Here is a 16,841-nt window from a genome sequence, read left to right as displayed (position 1 = left end):
GGCTACCTCCTGATGCATACCTCCCGAGTGCCGTACACATTAACCTATAATAAATAATAATATTGTAACATATTGAAATGCAATAGGCCCGTGACTCTAGAAACTACTCCCATTCATCAAATGTTTCATCGAGGGTCTCTTCTTCATTGCCTGTAATATCCGAGAAGTGTAAATACCCCGATGCTTAGAACTACGATGCATCATCACTCACCAATCATGTCGTACGATGTCGTATCTGCATGCAAAAGAATCTCACGAAGCGTCATACTCGGACCTTCGTTGTACTCTTCGGAATCTACTTCCCGAATCGCTCGATCACCACTGTCCGTCTGTTGCTCTTCCGGTATGTCAATGTCGGCTCCTCCAGGGTCCGATGCACTGCGCCCTTGGTCTTCGGGGTCAGATCCAAGCGGGCTAGGAAGCTCGAATTCCCGGATCGGCATCGCGAAGGAGGGATTCTTCATCATCTTTCCGAGATTCGCTAAAGCCTGCCCCCCTCGCCGGCTAGTATTCAGAGGTGTGCCAGAAGGCAAAGGGTGCGAGGGTGTTACCACAGAGAATTCGAGAGGATTGTCTTCGTCGAAGGAAACGGAGTCGTCTTGAATACCGTCGATGAGCTACATGTATGTCAGCATCTTAGCACGGGCACTTCGGGGTTAGACTAACATCAACGACATATTCACTGCGCTTCCGCGGTCTTGCATCCGTCCACTTTCCAGATCGCCGAGGTGTTTGCATGAGGGAGGACCGAATGGATTTGGTAGATCTAGGGAGCTGTTGGCGGGTATGTTCTGATCCGATACTCGCTTCCGCGTTCTTAGGTTGCAAAACAGCGCGTGGAAGACGGGACTCAAGGATGTTTGGGACGTCATCGGGCATCGAGGGAATGTCAGGAAAGTTGGGGAGGAGCGCCGTTCGGATATAGTCAATCCTAGACTCTAGATCATTCGAAGGCTCGTCAAACGTATCTAGAGAAAGAGACTTCGCGAGATTGGGCGTGTACTCTGTCTGTAACGAGGAGTGATTAACTCATGAAAAAGGTTACAGCACGAGCCTTACCTCAAAATTGATATGCATACTGGAGTTGTGTGGACGGTGCAGTAGTGAAGAGGCTACGAGAGGTTTCGGGGGCCCATTATTCAGTGCTTCGAGTTGGGCTGCAAGTTCGAGGCCCACTCGTTTGGCCTTGCTAAGAGCCGCAGATAAAGTTTGCTGAGTTGCTCGTTCGTTTTCTATCGCGTCCGCCACGGCGGTCGATGCGTAAGAGTGGGCTTGCTCCGACGTGCGAGACTCTCTGGCGTTGTTTCCCCTTGCGTCCGACACAGAGGTATCTACGAAGTTAGACGACTTCAACTTTTTGAGGTATGCGGGATGATGAGCAGCTGCAACTGGCAGAGGTGAGGGTACCACAGCTTTATTCTAGTAACGAGAAGTCAGATAATGCCCGTGCATAACTTGAAAAAGACGAACCTGCTGTTTCGGAGGGACAAATGCATAAGATGATGCAATGAGGTGCGAACCTGATTCTAGCTCAGAAGAAGGGATTTTGATGCCTGTTATTCTAAGAAAGGATTCAAGACTGGCGGTTCCATCTTCTGCTTCTACTGTATGGTACTTGAGAAGGTCTCGGTATTTAGACTCTGCCAGAGAGTGCATCCGTTCGGTCGATATCCCGTCGTACAATGAAAGGCGGGAGGTCTCCCCACTGAGCACTTCTCGCTACGCTACGCATTGAAGGAGAGACAATGGATGGACTGTTAGACCTCTACGTACCTGTACAAGCGCTAAATCCCCCTAAATAAAGAGGATACGCGCCGCCAGTGTACTCGCTTTGCTTGGGAGAGAGCAAGAAGTGAGGCATATTGCAACGGTTGGGAGCGAAGGAGGGCCTGATCCTCGAGAGCATGAGATGCGAAATTACAGATGTATGTAAAACACCTACTTTATCCGTTTCTGGTACATTATCCAGACTTCGGGAGACGGACGGTCGCTTTAGACGGTGGAAGATCGCATGCGTGGAAAAGCACAGTATCAGCCGTTCAAATCTTCAACCGGGGACGTTGTAGGAGTGCTCCTTTCCATTTCCAAGAAGATGTTTGACAGACCTCTCCCCTGCACATTCTTCGAGAAGTGATTTGCGCACAAGCGTGTCTTTCCACATTGTTACGGACACCGATTCCCTTGCCAGTGGAGGGCTGATATCAGACTTGTTATCCCTGTGGTGGTTTCTGAGAGTCTCCAGATATTTGGTTAGGGATACACGGAAAGCCGTGCTGTCCGCTGGTGTCATGCAGGGATACGATGGCAACATCTGTCTTTCGATGCATTGAATAAGATATCTGAAGCTAGTATGCAACGCGAACTACGAGGCATGACTGACCAGACGCGCTTCCTTCTTACCCACTATCGAATTCACGAGAAAGTACGTCACGTCCTCCATCGTTTTGACGCGCTCCCGCAGGCCGCGAGTGGTGGCATTGAAGAGATCTTGGTCGTATTCTGATTTGTTTGCATAAGGGTAATCCAATATGCAGAGATGTACTAGAAGAAGAAATGAGGGTGGAAGGTTTGCCATCTCTGCATTAGCAAGGCCGCGACACGGCTTCAAGCCAAGCCTGGGGTTCAAGCGTCAGAACAGAAAAGAGCAGAAGATTACGGAGACCTCTGGAGAGACATGTGACTGTGTGCATCTTGGCGCGCCGCCTCATTTCCATATCTGGGAGTAGGGGTGCGAGGCGGCCTAGGCTGCGCGTGGACTTTCGTTTCTCTCCTGCTATTGTGACCATCTCCAACATGGCTCTTCCTACGCGTGGCCGGGTAATCGTTGAGACAACTGCAGGGGAAATAGACATAGAACTCTGGTCAAAGGTTCCTCGTTCATGCATCCTTCTGTCTGTGTTACTTACCTCTGGGATCAAGGAAACACCCAAAGCATGCCGCAACTTCCTAGCGTTAGCCATGGAGGGTCTGTAAGTCTCCTGCTCGAATAGAGGACCGCTCCTGACGAACCATTGCCGTTAGGGTACTATGATGGTGTGATATTTCACCGGTTCGTTCATTCCGTCGCGGTTCGCCGAAGTGAGCAGACACCCTAACCTGCTCGTAGGATTGTGCCAGGATTCCTGGTGCAGACGGGAGACAGGACTGGAACCGGAGGTGGAGGAGAGTCTTTCTATGGAGGTGCGGCACATAAGGTATTGTCAGCCTTAACCCATCTCACTCTCCACGCGCCGCGTTCGTTGCAGAGCCATTTGAGGATGAAATACACCCTCGTCTACGATTCGCACACCGCGGAATAGTGGCAATGGCCAACAACGGCACAAAAAACTCCAACGATTCTCAGTTCTTCATCACGCTAGGTACTGGTGTCACATACTTCCGAGGGTCGCTTAACCTCAGTTAGAAAACAGACAGAGCTGATGAACTACACGGGAAGCACACACTCTTCGGTCGTGTCATGGGAGATACAGTATACAGTACGTGCTACCAGCCTCATATACTGTCGCAGCTCATCACGGTCTCTCAGATGTCATGAAAATCGGTGAAATGGGTACGCTCTGGCCAGTCACGAAAGTCAAAATTACGGTTCTGATATTGGCGTAGAAATCGACGCGAATGAACGGCCTGTCTAGTTAGTCGCGTCATGCATGGCCGTCTTGTAACTCAATACTGATATCTGCATTGTTATCCCCCATTTTTCCTTAGCCCTCCGAAAATCAAGACCATTCGCATCATCGACAATCCATTCGACGACATCGTCCCACGTATAACAGCGGCCGAAAAACGCGTCCAACAACGTGCGCGTGAACAGGCACAGCGAGAGCGCGAAGAGGACGAGCGGCGGAAAGGTGCTAAAAAGTGAGTTGAAGTGATTTGTGATTTGCGATTGTCGAGTTGATACTTGACGAAGAAACACTAAGCTGCTGAGCTTTGGCGCAGATGAAGACGGCGCAGAAGAGGAGGAACCGGTGGTATTCAAGAAGAAGAATATAGTTCGACCAGATCGTATGCGATGTCTCTATCCCTCCGAAGCCTCGAGCTTTGACAATCCGATTGCTTGTAGTGGTGACTAACACTGAGATGCCGTCTGCTCTCCCGGATTTCGTTACACAGCCGCAGAAGGCCCAAGCAAGCCGACCAAAGGATAGCGTCGCCGAAGAGAAACCAACGAAGGTGACTGTGACCCATCGTGGCAATCTTCACCGCTGACAGCCCAGGAACAGTCGAAACCAAGCAAAAAAGACGACGATATCTCCAAAATCCGCGAGAAGCATGCTCAGGAGCAAGCCGCCAGCGAGTAAGGGGTTCGACGATAGATACAATAGACTGTTCACTCATAGCATTGATCCAGACAATCTCGAAAGGCGGAGATCGAGAAGATGGAGAAAGAGATACGGAAGCTGACGAAGAAGCGTGACGGGAACGACAGCGACGACGAGCCGGCGAAGAAAAAGCCGAAGAAATCGTATCTGGAGGAAGAGCTTGCCAAATACGCCAAAGGTCGTGGGTTGCAGAAGAAGGGCAAAGATGGGCGCAAGAAAGACGAGTCAGACGTTCTCGCCGCTCTCAATAGCTTCCGAGGAAAGCTGCAGAGCACCATGACGGTGGACAGTGACGACGTTGGCGAGGGCGATAAAGTTCAGGGTGAGGCAGTCGAGGGTGACGTGGAACAGACGAACCCTGGAGAGGAAGAGGGGATGGAGGTGGACGATGACAGAGGGTTTATGGGACACGCGTTGCATTTCCCGAAAGATGATGGAGAGGAGAGCCGGAAGGCTGAGCGTGATTACGAAGTGATTGATCCTCGGCAACGAGGAGCGCGTGCTAAGGAAGAAGAGCGGGAGAGGCGGCGGCAGGAGGGGAAAGGCAAGAGAGGCGGCGGCGGTCGAAGCCATCACAGATAATCCAAGTCTGTACATCAGGTGCCGTGTTCGTTGATTGATCATATTCTCGTGACTGTTTGCGGTTTGCTGGCTACTTCAAAGTATCTGAAGGGATCTCATTATCGGCGAAAGCGCAGCATCTTTTGTGATAGCAGTGCAGGGGTCGAAGACTGCTGTAGTCCCACCGGCTGCCTACTACCCAGCGGGCGCAGCAATTGGTGAGAGCCAATGATGCGCAGAATCGCCACCTCCCAGTATTCGGTACTCTTCGCTTGCTCCATTTGCGTCACACCTAGGCCTCAATATTGCACCGTGTTGGTGGTCAACTCCTGCCACTGACAATTCCGAAAACACCTATATACCGGGCTTGCCATCTTCTGGTGTTTCCGCTACGTAACATGGCCCATCTCCTTGCGTCTAGTAAATTAATGTCGACTCCTCGACCCGGATCCAAAGACTTGCTGCCGCAGCCACTCATCGCTTAACCCGGTCAATTTGATTGGTGAGCTTTTCGAAATGCGTTGCTCGCCTTAAGTGGCCGAGTAACTGTTTCCATAAAGACGGCCTGGCTTCATCCACCAGCGGTGAAAGATTGGTGATTGTGTGACACCACAGGATTGCAAGGCTACACCGTCTTGATTATTCTTTGCCAAGTCCAATAATCGGTTCCCCGCCCGCTGATGCTGATGCTGAATGCTATCTGATCGGCGCACGGTGAGAAAATTCTAGAAAAGATGAAGACACCTCTTCCGGGACGCTCAACCTATCGTCAACCTCACAGAACCTTGGGCAAAATTCACCCTTAGTATCAATGGATGCCTCAACACGCTACCCACCATGGAAGCTGGTCCGCAAATGAGGCTTCAGACTATCCCTTTCATGGAGGTGGCTAAAGGCCTCCTTGGCCCTGGAGCCTACTCTGACAACTACAATGATGAAATGTTCCCACTCATACATGCATCTGGGACTTCACTGACTTCTGGAAGAAAGGCTGCAAATTTCAGCAAGTCCTTTTCTTTTTCACCGGTTGACAAGCACCTTGCTGCATGCCATGAACTAGTTGCCAATATATTGTGGTCACTTGGTCACTCAGGTATGAGCAGGAACAAATGAGCAGACTACCTCTAGATTTGTTTCCAGTCGCCTACGGGCTGCCCCTGCAATGACACGGTGGTACAAACCACATTTTTATGGAGTGTCCATTGCATGAGCATGCAAGTCTCAAGAGATATTCTTGATGAAGCTGCCACTAGTGCTGTGTGCAACAAATGCAATCAAGAAGAGTTGGTCTGTGCTCTTGCAGATGTCCGATGCAAAGCTCCTGGTGCAGTGCACCACACATTGAGCAGTGGGGACAGACTACAAGCAAAGGTGGGAAGGGTGGCATCACATGCAGAACAGTTGCTATCCAGCACAACTTGAAAGCACTTTGGGGCTACTGTCAAGGTAGGATTCAGTGGAATGGATGGCATGATATGGAACAAGGGGGCAAGGGGAAGGGATAGCAGGAGAGAGTAGAGCTAGATCAACTTTCTTCCCTTTCACTTCTTTTTACTCTAGCACTTTAGTCTCTTGACCTCGATGTGCAACCCCATGGTGGGCCTCCCTATTTGCAGTATACACCACCAGGATGGAATACTAGCCAAGTGCCACCTCTCATACCTGATCCTAATATGCCCTTTGTAATGCACACCTCATAGTACATCTCTAATTGTTGAACAACTCTCTGACATGGTCCTTCCCCCAAGAACTACTCCAACGAAGGATTTGCCTTAACCAGCCCCATGAACAGGTACACCAGGCAGCCTTTTGCCAGTGGGTTTTCAATGCACCCTTGCTACCAATGTCTGAATTGCTGCGGCAGATCTAAACAGGGAATGCAGGTACTTCCATGTTCCCGACAGGTCCCCATGCGTTCTAGTGGCTTAGCATACTTGTAGTGGCATTAAATGCAGATATAAAAGTACAATAAAAATATGGGACACATTTACGTGACAATTTATTGTGATCCCGCGCATGTTGATGTAATCCAACGAAAGATAGCGCCAAAGCCCATGGAGTTGCGTCTAGGCACGACAGTGGTGAGATCTGACCGTAGTACATTAATTTATCTACCGGGGTATATTGTCCGCGCCATCGGAAAACAGAGGAAAGCCGTCACCGGAAGCAAAAGCGGTATCGATGAAGATATCTACTCTGCTGCTACTGAACAGGAATCACGTATGCTGGCGAGGTTTTTTGTTTGTTTCGACAACAGGACAATGTATGACTCGAACAACTGTCTACAAGTTGTTGATATCTCTCGCCCCTCGCCCTCGGGATTGTATCCTGCGAGCGTAATCTTCAAGCTTCAAGATCGACCAGGAAGTAAGTAAAAGATAACGACAGGGGAAACTCCCACGATCCTTGCCCTTGGTCTGCCGACGGCTCATTTCGCCACTGGCAGCCCTGTTTGACGCTTGTTTACCCACTTATCCTCTGCAACTCCCACCCGACATCTACGAATTCGCCGTATCGAAATGGCCAGTAAAGCTGCCCAGAAACGCGTACGCCAGCCTGCCACCCACCTCAAGGGCATCAGGCTCACCTTTCTTTGTCTGTAGCTCACGAAGGAATATCTCGCAATGCAGAAAGAGTCGCCACCATTCGTTTGGGCTGTGCCAGACGAGAAGAACATCTTGACTTGTGAGCCCAGCCATTTCACCCATGTCTTGCATCCCTGACCACCGGCATAGGGAACTTCATTATCGTAGGGAATCTTGACTATTGTCGCCGGCATTTGGTCTCAATCACCCTATTTGCAGCGCGGTCCACCCGATTCACCATTCACCGGCGGCGAATACCACGGCGTGCTCCTATTTCCCTCCGAATACCCATTCAAACCTCCTGGAATCAAGGTATTGTTCCCGCTCACCCTTCTGTAGTGTGATTCACCCGTGAAATCACAGATGTTTACACCCTCCGGACGCTTTCAGCCAGACAAAAAGATCTGTTTCTCTATGTCGGATTTCCATCCTGGCACTGTGAGTCGTCGAAGTGCTGCGCAATTGGTCTTTGTGCTAACACTACGCAGTGGAATCCAGCGTGGAGCGTGGCGACCATGTGGGTTCACCTTTTCATCCCGCCCAATTTACCGAACCTCATCCCCTCTTTGTATTTCAAGCTTGACCGGACTACTCTCCTTCATGTTATCCGATGAAATGACTACAGGTTCTGTCACTTCTACAGATGGTCATAAACGCACATTCGCTCAGCGGAGTCATGCATGGAATGTAAGCCAGCAACGATTCAAAGATGCCTTTCCGGAAGTAAGTCCCCTCGTGGTTATCAATGGCAGCCTTATAGGTTGCCGGATTTGACTGCTTTTCGTTGCTGTTTGATGTGATTTTGCTGATCTCAACATTTGTTGACTGCAGTACTGCGGTCCTGAAATGCGCGACCTGCCTAACATGGGCGAGAAAGAGCGGGGAAAGCCTGTCGCTTCGCCAGTTTTGACATTCACTTCCTCGACCCCAATCATGCCTTCAACATCCAGTGCTATGATTGGCCATAATACCCTACTGAAGCTCAACCCCCCGACGAACATCAATAACCCATTTGCACCTCCGAATCCATCAAACCCCAACAGAGCTGATCTCAACCCCCGAATTCCAGGCCTTAACACCAACAGCATCGGCAAATCCGGATTAGACAAATCTGACGATAGTAACCATGCAAGCTGGGCGGCTACTTGGGGTCGAGTATTCTGGGAGAAGTGGCGGTGGGGCGCTGTGATCGTTCTTGCAGTGGTCCTTTCTCGCTTCTCTTCCTCTACCTAAAGGCCTCTCCTCCATCATGCAGCTGCCGCTTTCCTTGTCACGAATCTGTGTAGAGATAACTACCCTCTTCTGTCATACGTTCATTTACAGGCGTTGATCTTTTCTGATTGGCTTTTCTTGATCAAATACTCAAAGTCCTTTAGGGCCCGGTCTGCTCGTCGAGATGTTAGTCCCTACCTGCCAAATTTGGCTCCCACGGTTGGACCAAACCTGGCCCAAACCTACTCCAAACCGACAGTTTGGTCTGCTGTACCAGGGGGTTTGCGGGTGGGTTAGGACCTTCCTGTCACATTATTATGTCAGCGTTAATATACCTGGTGGCACCTTGTATCAACTGCATTATCTATTCCCTCCAATAAACAGTACTACAGCTTGTGGTGTTTATTTATTAATGAATGTTAGTGGTGAGATAGCAGGACGAAGAAGTGAAAAAAGGACAATCCGTGGCTCGAACCCGCAACCTTTCCGTGCTAAAAAGTAGTACTCAAGCGCGCAAACCGCTAAACCAACGTACCACATGTTAAACTCTTTTGGACTAGTATATCACCTACTGAGCCGGGATACTTCAGGTCGCCGACAAGAAATACAAGAAATACCGAAAGCAGAAGTTTGCATGTATTTACTTTGTATCTATTGCCGCTTTCCCACCATGATGTCTGTGACTTATTTGTGACGATTCCCAAGCGCCCTGAGCAGACTCCAGCGCTAGGTTTTGTCAAGTTCAATCTCCGCCAACCCCAGGCCCGAGGGACTGACATCTCGACGAGCAGACCGGGCCCTTATTTAAGTGGCTATTCACTCTCTTTTCAATCAACTACCGATACATTCATTTACTTTGTCATCTGGTGAATGTAGGAGCTTGTAACACTAATACGCTGAGCTTGTTGGATATCTAATACGCCTCTTCCTGAAGGATGTCAGTCCACAGTCTCCGTATGGGGTGTTCTACCCCAGTGATGAGCGGCTGTGCGTGCCTCCACACATCCGCCGACACGCTCTCTCTGTCTCTCCCAGCATCTATCGTGACCCACTGGTTGCCACTCTGAAGCCTTTGGCTTTGCATCTCTACTTCGATTCTACGGAAGACCTGCCTGACCTTCTTCTGCATCTCTTCCTTCTCATACCTTTCTTCCCCGTACCCACCGCGTTCCTTGGCTTTCTCTGGGCTAATATCCAAAAATATCGTCACGTCTGGAGCGGGTAAGTCGATGTCGGGGGACCGACACCACGCGTAAGACAGACCCTTCGATGCCGAAAATGCTATACCCGAGAACGCGTACCGATCGCACACAATGGAGGTCCCTTCTCTGAGCTGTCGCTCGATGGACGAACTATTAGAAGCGGTTAGATTGTGGTTCTCGGAGATGTGTAGCACTCAGAGCGTGTCGGCAAGAATTAAGCGACGACAGAGCGACCTCCGCGTTGGCAGTCTACTGGCTGGCAAATTCCAGCGATAAGACAAGAATAGAGTTAGACGTACGCGAGCTCCCATCGGTTCGCCGAGAACAGAAGATGGATGAGGTGATCATCCATGTCGGATTGTGACTTCAAGTATGAATCGATCATCTGACCGATTACTGTCGTCCTGTCTGTGCATGTCTTAGAAGTGGGAAGCGTATATGAATACGTCAACCCACCAGGAAACTTGATTAATTGTGCGACCACTCCAGATTCTACCAGCCGTTCATGTAAAGCGGCGCATTGGGTGCTCTTCCCTGATCTATCTAGGCCTTCTACCACGATGAACGCTCCTCGACGTTTGACCTATAATCATTAGACCATCAGTCTGAATTGACGTGAGTCCGATAGAGAGCTGCACCTCAGACATGCTTCAGCTGCGAACTTGACGGAGTTTCGCGTAATACTCGTTGAACGATTGAACTTGGATGTATTATGTAACGGTGATATCCCCAGTGCAGCCTCCTCCTGTAGGGGTGCCTCAGGAATTATACGTCCAGCGACAGCATGGCAGTCACCGTCGGGCCTCTCTGAGTTAGCGCATTTCCACGCCAGCGAACTCTATCACCCTAATCACTCGTTATATATAGTACGACTATGCCGTGGCTAGGTTCCACTAAGCAGAAGATATTAACTGATTGTTCCCTACTGTACATGATGATGGTGAATGTTATAGATACAACGAGCGTGATCGTTCCCATGAGGAGAGAGATCGATAACGCATAGTGCAGGTGGTATACATTACGTGTCTCTAGTGTGATGATTGAGATGAGGTGAGCCTCAATTCGCAATAAAGATGTCTGCGGGGAAATTGCCAATTGTGATCTGATGAGAGACAACAACCAATGGCCACTCCGTGTGTGAGCTGCAGATTAAGGGTTGGTAAAACTGATAAACACTTCGTCAATCACCACGCACCTATCTTCATTTCTCTGCAAGATGAAGCTTTGGCCAAAATAGACGGGGTGAGGATTGGGATTATCAACGTTTGTGGCCTCCCCATGACATGAAATGAAAACGGCGTCACGTTGGGGTAGTAAGTCATAAACGATCGAGGTTTCTTCCTGACACAGTTTGTAGGATTCCAACAACCGCAACGCACGTCCAATCCGCTCACGACCTTGAAAAACATTTCTCGATGCTATAATTCAGTGAGACACTGGCTTTGGGGATTAAAGGGTGAGGTCTGACGAACATAGTATGCTGGATGTTGGATCTGAAGTGGGAGTATCCGGCGAGGTATGTAGTCTGAAAGAAAAGAAAGCATCCGGGTGGTAGCCTTGGAGGAGGCCAGACCGATCATCATCGAAGTGTTGAACGAATCTATTCAATGATCCACGGCGATAATTAGTGACGACACTGTCGAGAACTCACTCGGACCTACCGCTCCAGGAAAGCCAAGGCCATTGTTTCAAGCCCTCGTTCCCTCAGCGGAGAAGCGGGTTCAGCTGCACACGTCTGCGAGCCTACCAAGGCGTCAACTTCAAAACGACTCGCTAACCGATCTCCAGTAAACGCTGATAAATTAGTGACTCCAGCGGCTCCATCTCTTGGAGAAAGGGACTGAGGGCTATTTGACCTTAAAGGGTTGGACCTTTCATTTTGCCTGAGCGCGGACTGAGTCTGTGATTGAGACGCCAAATCTTTGAGCAGCGCCGTTGTGTCATTCGTACAGTCATCAAAATGCGTTCGGCGGGGCTCCGAAAAGATGTCAGGTGTGGGCGGAGGTTCAGGGCTAACTTCCGGCTCCAAAGTGTCCGACCATACAGGGATACGACTCGACCTAAGATGCAATACTGAGACAACGAGCATAGACGTTGGACCCCGCGTACCATTCTATAACCATACCATCTTCTCTAGTAATCAGATCAATCAAGGTACCAGATGAAAAGTGGATGTGAGGGTTTACCTGGCCAACCACCGTGTTGTTCGCAAGCCTTTCGTCTTGAGGATGGCTACCTCATTAAGAGCCCATTCCTTACGATGAAACTTATACATCGGATCGAGTCTTCGGCAGTTCATTGGCATTGGTGTATAACGGGTGCAGCCAGATGTAACTAATCGTCTGACCGCAGGGGGTGGAGATGGACTACGTGCTTCATTCTTGATTGGAGTAGTTGGATCAGGGCGCCCAACCGCAGGACGGGGAGATGGGGAGAGCGATTCACGTTTAATCCAGCCCTGGAAAGAGTGGGAATGCTGGGCTGGTAATTGCGATACGGTTTCTCCAAAACACGAAGCGCTTTGGCCTTCTTCAATCCTCCTTCGTTTAGCAGGCCTATCTTCCGATAATCCCGGGGTAATGTGAAAGTTCGGAGAGGTCGTTAACGTCGAGGCAATGTCGTTCCGCAGCGCATGGTCTCCATGCCGGATTCGAACCGTCCGGTCCTGGGTAGCGAGATCGCGATTGCCTACGGCAAAACATAGACTCTTGAACGAATTGATATCCAGGAAAGTTCAAAACGTACTCAGTGATGGTGTGTCTGAAGCGCTGTTCAGCGAAGGGCGCTGCGTCAAGTGGGAGTTTGTACTGGAAACTGATTCATTGGATCCAGGTGTTCCACGGAAATGCAAGGCAGGAGCGAATCCGAATCTAGCTCCTCTGCCTCGGCCCAGATAAGGATTGCCCCGCCCACGACCTCTCCATTGCGGTTTCGTGTACTTGCTCGCCGTAGATATGGTCCGAATCGCAGGCGGCACAGTGGCCCTGCGTTTATCGATGATTTCATTTGGCTGCGTATCCTCTCCGTGTGTTCGTCGCGTCGGATTTGGCCAAATGCCTCGTCCACGATGGGGCCTACATGCACCATTCTGCGTCGAGGAGGGGCCTCGAAACATTTAAGCTATAGGTGCCGATGCTTGACGGCTTCAACGTTTCTACGTCGGACCCCAAGCTGCATCACAGGTTGAACATATTATTTGGACTGTGGCATGCCACATCTAAATGTCCATTTACTCACACGGTCACAAATTGGCATACGAATGACCGAAAGGCCAATACGAACAATAACCAGTAACAACGGACATAGGGATATACACGACATAGATTAACGTAGAAGCAGTGCTCCACACTACTGAGTAAAATAAACAACTGGACAAGCAAACCAAAGATAGCATGAACGACGAGATAAGACCATAAACTGAGCGTGCGGAGTTGGGTAGTTGAGAAGAGGGGATTGGAGAGGTGCAGGAGAGTGAGCTGGGGGAGGCGGACGAAGTGAGTAGGACTGCACAAAATGGCAAGAGGATATATACGAAGAATTAAATACGAGCATTCGATAAAAACGGTCCATAAAAATGGGGGCGAGACAACAAGGATTTCGCGAGGTATAAAAACATTAGACGAGGCTATAGACAAAATGAACGATAGATAAACAAGCGCATGCTCAGAAGGGCAGAATAAAACGTCCGCTTGAAAATGGCAGCGAGCCGAACAAAAAAGGCAAAGGAAGTCACCAAGCGATTTATTCCCTAGCCGGCTCTGTGGGCCAAACATTTTCCCGAGGTCGGTCCCTAGTAGGAGCCGCGCTACGAGCCAGCGGAATAGCAACCTGCGCAGGAGATGGAGGTTCCTGCGTGGATGCTTGAGGAGTTGGGGATGGCGAGGTTTGTGGAGGCTGCGGGGGAGGCGAGCTACTGGTCGGACCCTTCATGTCATCGATCCCCTTTTTCACCGACATCATCATCCGTTCCGTCTTTGCGGCTAGATCTTCAAAGACCTTTTTGTAGGTCTCAAGCTCCATATAATGCCTCTCCAAGTCGGGAACTGTAACGGGACCGTTACCGATGAACGGTGCGATATTGAAAGGGTGATCTGGGTGGAAAGGCCCTCCACCCATCAAATGAGGGGGAGGTGGTGGCAAAAAACCTGAGTGTAAGTGGAGCGCGTGCGTTGGTGGGCCCATGGGTGAATGAGTTCTGCTAGGCGCAGCAGACCCCGACCGTATGAAACTTGATGGAGGTACCGAAAAGTGTGCTAGGAAAGGACGGTTAGGATCGCCGCTAAGTCCCGGAAGCGGTGGAAGGTCAAGCCCCATAGGATGGGGAGAAGCATAACCTGAACCTGAGCCAGGGCGCTGAAGGTGAGCAAAACGAATATCTGAAGGAGCACCAGAACCGGCGCGTGGGGGCGAACCTCCTTCACCCCAACTGCTATCCTTGGGTTTTTTCCTTCGCGAATCGCGTTCTCTATCCCGATCGCTCTCTCGGTTTTCCTCTTCGGTCCCTTCCATGGCCACGTCGTCGTCCCCGCGTTTGTCGTTGGCGGTAATCCGACTCTTCCTGCTTCTGCGTTTCTTGGGTGGTTCTGAGGCTTCTGCTTCACTTTCTTCGCCAGCGGTACCTGGAGCACTTCCACCGGGGGCAAACCGTCCAACCGAAACTAGAGTTTCAGCGGCAGCTTGGTCGGTCATACGAGTTATTGGACCAGAAGTTCCACCCATACCAGGTGCAGCAGGTACTCTTTTCCTCCGCTTAATAACCGTCTTCTTCATAGAATTCGGACGGTGAGTCCCGTGTAGCTTGAAGTAAAGCCCTGGAAAACGCGAGAATAAGCAACCGTAAAATGGGATCAAAGACACGAGGGAGCGTATATAATTAGGCAAGAAAAGGAAAGCTTTAAACGTAGCTGGGCATACACACACAACACCGCGTGAAACAGTACGCAGAAGGCACTACCAGTAAGAACGAACGTCCCAAAATCAACTTCTGCTACCGTGAGAGATAAGATTGATAAGACAACAGGGTTAACATGCATAATCAGATAAGATGATCCACCCTTGTTGCCGTTGTCACATGAGTGACGTTTCGAGGGTTCCCATTGATGATGAGAACGGAAGCAAATGGGAACGAAGGAGAGAAGCAAATGCCCGCATCGCGATGAGAAAAAACCGGAGGCATCGGGATTAGGAAAACAAAAGGCGCAAGGAATCATGCAAGAGGCAAGAGGAAAAATTCGTAACAAGCCAAGCATATAGACACGCACCACAAGCATTACAAATGTTATTGCCAACATCGTCCCTCCGCCACAAGGGCGTCGTGCTCGTCCCACAGTTGAAACAGCTTAATGCGCCAACGGCCGCACGAGCTTTCTTGCCCCCTGGCGTAGAATGCCCGGCCTCCGGGCTCCCAGTCGCTTCCGGCGACGAGGCTTCAGGGTGCGTAGGAGATCCTGGCCCTTGAAGGCCGGCAGGCGTCTGTTCTCCAGCATTCGCTTCCTGGGCTGCACCCTCCATCTCCAAGCGCGCTGTTACGGCCAAAGTATTATTATACGTCGGGCACCCATTACACGCTGATGTTCCTCCCGTACCGTCACATCGTCCATCGCCTGGACAGGTACCAGCAGCATGACTGGATTTACTTTGCGATTGGTTTGTAGCCATCGTCGGAGAGTTGGGCTGCCTGCCGTTTGTAGTTGGTTGAGGGGTGCTAGGCTTTGGGACGGCGAACGGCGACGGTTGCGTGCCAGACTTAATAGGCTGATTGGCTGCATGGGTCGTTGGAGGAGGAGTCCGGCCAAGTGGTGAAGGGCGAGGCATGCGCTTTGATTTTTGATAGAGACCTGAATAGTGATGAGTACGTAAATATGCGAGGTCCAGCCTGAAGGATAAGTCAAAGGAGAGGAAAGGCGTCAAGACAACGTCCCCCAAAGACACGAAGAAAAGGAGATACACAAGATGGATCACAAAGACATGGATCATCAAGGCTTGACAACACGCGTCCACAGGCACGCGTTTCACAGCAAAGCGAAAGACACAGATTAGTCGTGGACTACACGCACGACACGTTGGCTACGTAGACTAGGTTCCTGCAGAACTGCACGCCAAAAACGTCTCCATCTCGCGTGGAGATAATGATCGAATCGGAAAAGAACGACTCACCACAGGCATTGCACAAAGGATTACCGTCTGCATCTCTCCGCCATAGAGGAGTGTCCTTGATACCGCAATTGAGGCAAGGACCCCGTGAAGCTTTGTCTTTCTCAGAATTCATCAAGCTGGGGTCAATTTGATCGCTTGACAAGTTTGAAGGAGTCAATGGGTCGAGGGGGAGCAATTCAGCAGCTTGTGGTCGATCCGACGGAGGCAATGGCGACGAGACTGGGGACGACAGCGACTCGTTGCTGCGAATAAGATCTGACGTGCCGTTCGGCGAGAACTGAGAAAGTCGTGCGATGGGGGACATGGGCGTGCTGTGCATGTTCATGCTCATCGCTGGGGCTTCCAAAACTACCGGTGACATGGCGGGTTGGTTTTTGTGTTGAATTGGGCAATTGATCCGGAAGCGGTCTAGCGTGGCGTCGTAGTGCGGGAAGTGGGCGTCTTCGGGGGAGTAGTACTCTGCAGCTGATGCGCTGGCTGAGGGATATGGACAGGAAGTACGATGAGGAGAAGGGGTAAATTCGAGAATTTGAGAGCTAAGTTCAAGGGTGACAGGTTTTGAGATAAAAGCCCAGATAACCGGCTAAATATTTATATCCCAGCCAATCATCCGGCGCTCATTACGATAATCCCACAATCACCGCAGATAACGAGAGATTATCTAATCACGAACATCTTGTCATTATTAGAGGTCTCGACGCAGTGAGATCTTGAGACGCAAAAGAACTGGAACACTTTATATGCGAACTTATAGAGCGAATTTTTTTGTTGCCTTAGGGGGGGAAATGTATGCTCAGCCGCAC

The 16,841-nt window shown here is 50.3% G+C and overlaps 6 protein-coding genes across 6 annotated transcripts; 2 read left to right on the top strand and 4 right to left on the bottom strand.

Annotated features, from left to right (window-relative positions):
- Nucleotides 1-103: 103 nt before the first annotated feature.
- Nucleotides 104-2,575, bottom strand: PC9H_006373 (uncharacterized protein; the record flags this gene model as incomplete). The annotated part of the gene is made up of 9 exons (XM_036775923.1): nt 104-150; nt 212-617; nt 667-1,008; nt 1,060-1,419; nt 1,471-1,719; nt 1,812-1,889; nt 1,943-2,045; nt 2,106-2,311; nt 2,381-2,575. The coding sequence occupies 9 exons, from the start codon at nt 2,573-2,575 to the stop codon at nt 104-106; spliced, it is 1,986 nt and encodes a 661-aa protein (XP_036631942.1).
- A 218-nt stretch (nt 2,576-2,793) lies between these two features.
- Nucleotides 2,794-4,904, top strand: CWC27 (Peptidyl-prolyl isomerase cwc27; the record flags this gene model as incomplete). Its single annotated transcript, XM_036775922.1, has 13 exons — nt 2,794-2,868; nt 2,920-2,965; nt 3,022-3,049; nt 3,107-3,180; nt 3,246-3,359; nt 3,411-3,476; nt 3,527-3,550; nt 3,604-3,631; nt 3,706-3,858; nt 3,911-4,014; nt 4,064-4,173; nt 4,218-4,297; nt 4,352-4,904. 13 exons carry the CDS (start codon nt 2,794-2,796, stop codon nt 4,902-4,904), a joined length of 1,455 nt encoding a protein of 484 aa, XP_036631941.1.
- Nucleotides 4,905-7,402: 2,498 nt separating this feature from the next.
- UBC6 (Ubiquitin-conjugating enzyme E2 6) lies at nt 7,403-8,701 on the top strand (the record flags this gene model as incomplete). Its single annotated transcript, XM_036775921.1, has 8 exons — nt 7,403-7,429; nt 7,487-7,568; nt 7,619-7,632; nt 7,688-7,780; nt 7,832-7,906; nt 7,957-7,985; nt 8,047-8,191; nt 8,300-8,701. The coding sequence occupies 8 exons, from the start codon at nt 7,403-7,405 to the stop codon at nt 8,699-8,701; spliced, it is 867 nt and encodes a 288-aa protein (XP_036631940.1).
- An 892-nt stretch (nt 8,702-9,593) lies between these two features.
- CDC8 (Thymidylate kinase) lies at nt 9,594-10,529 on the bottom strand (the record flags this gene model as incomplete). Its single annotated transcript, XM_036775920.1, has 4 exons — nt 9,594-10,032; nt 10,182-10,290; nt 10,339-10,465; nt 10,521-10,529. 4 exons carry the CDS (start codon nt 10,527-10,529, stop codon nt 9,594-9,596), a joined length of 684 nt encoding a protein of 227 aa, XP_036631939.1.
- An 802-nt stretch (nt 10,530-11,331) lies between these two features.
- Nucleotides 11,332-12,997, bottom strand: PC9H_006369 (uncharacterized protein; the record flags this gene model as incomplete). Its single annotated transcript, XM_036775919.1, has 5 exons — nt 11,332-11,482; nt 11,544-11,942; nt 11,992-12,015; nt 12,069-12,570; nt 12,628-12,997. 5 exons carry the CDS (start codon nt 12,995-12,997, stop codon nt 11,332-11,334), a joined length of 1,446 nt encoding a protein of 481 aa, XP_036631938.1.
- Nucleotides 12,998-13,623: 626 nt separating this feature from the next.
- On the bottom strand, nt 13,624-16,399 carry CIR1 (putative electron transfer flavoprotein subunit; the record flags this gene model as incomplete). The annotated part of the gene is made up of 3 exons (XM_036775918.1): nt 13,624-14,693; nt 15,144-15,719; nt 16,039-16,399. The coding sequence occupies 3 exons, from the start codon at nt 16,397-16,399 to the stop codon at nt 13,624-13,626; spliced, it is 2,007 nt and encodes a 668-aa protein (XP_036631937.1).
- Between the last annotated feature and the right edge of the window lie 442 nt (nt 16,400-16,841).

This window comes from Pleurotus ostreatus (assembly GCF_014466165.1).
Source record: "Pleurotus ostreatus strain PC9 chromosome Unknown scaffold_4, whole genome shotgun sequence".
Taxonomy (NCBI): domain Eukaryota; kingdom Fungi; phylum Basidiomycota; class Agaricomycetes; order Agaricales; family Pleurotaceae; genus Pleurotus; species Pleurotus ostreatus.
This window is presented reverse-complemented; position numbering and strand designations above follow the sequence as displayed.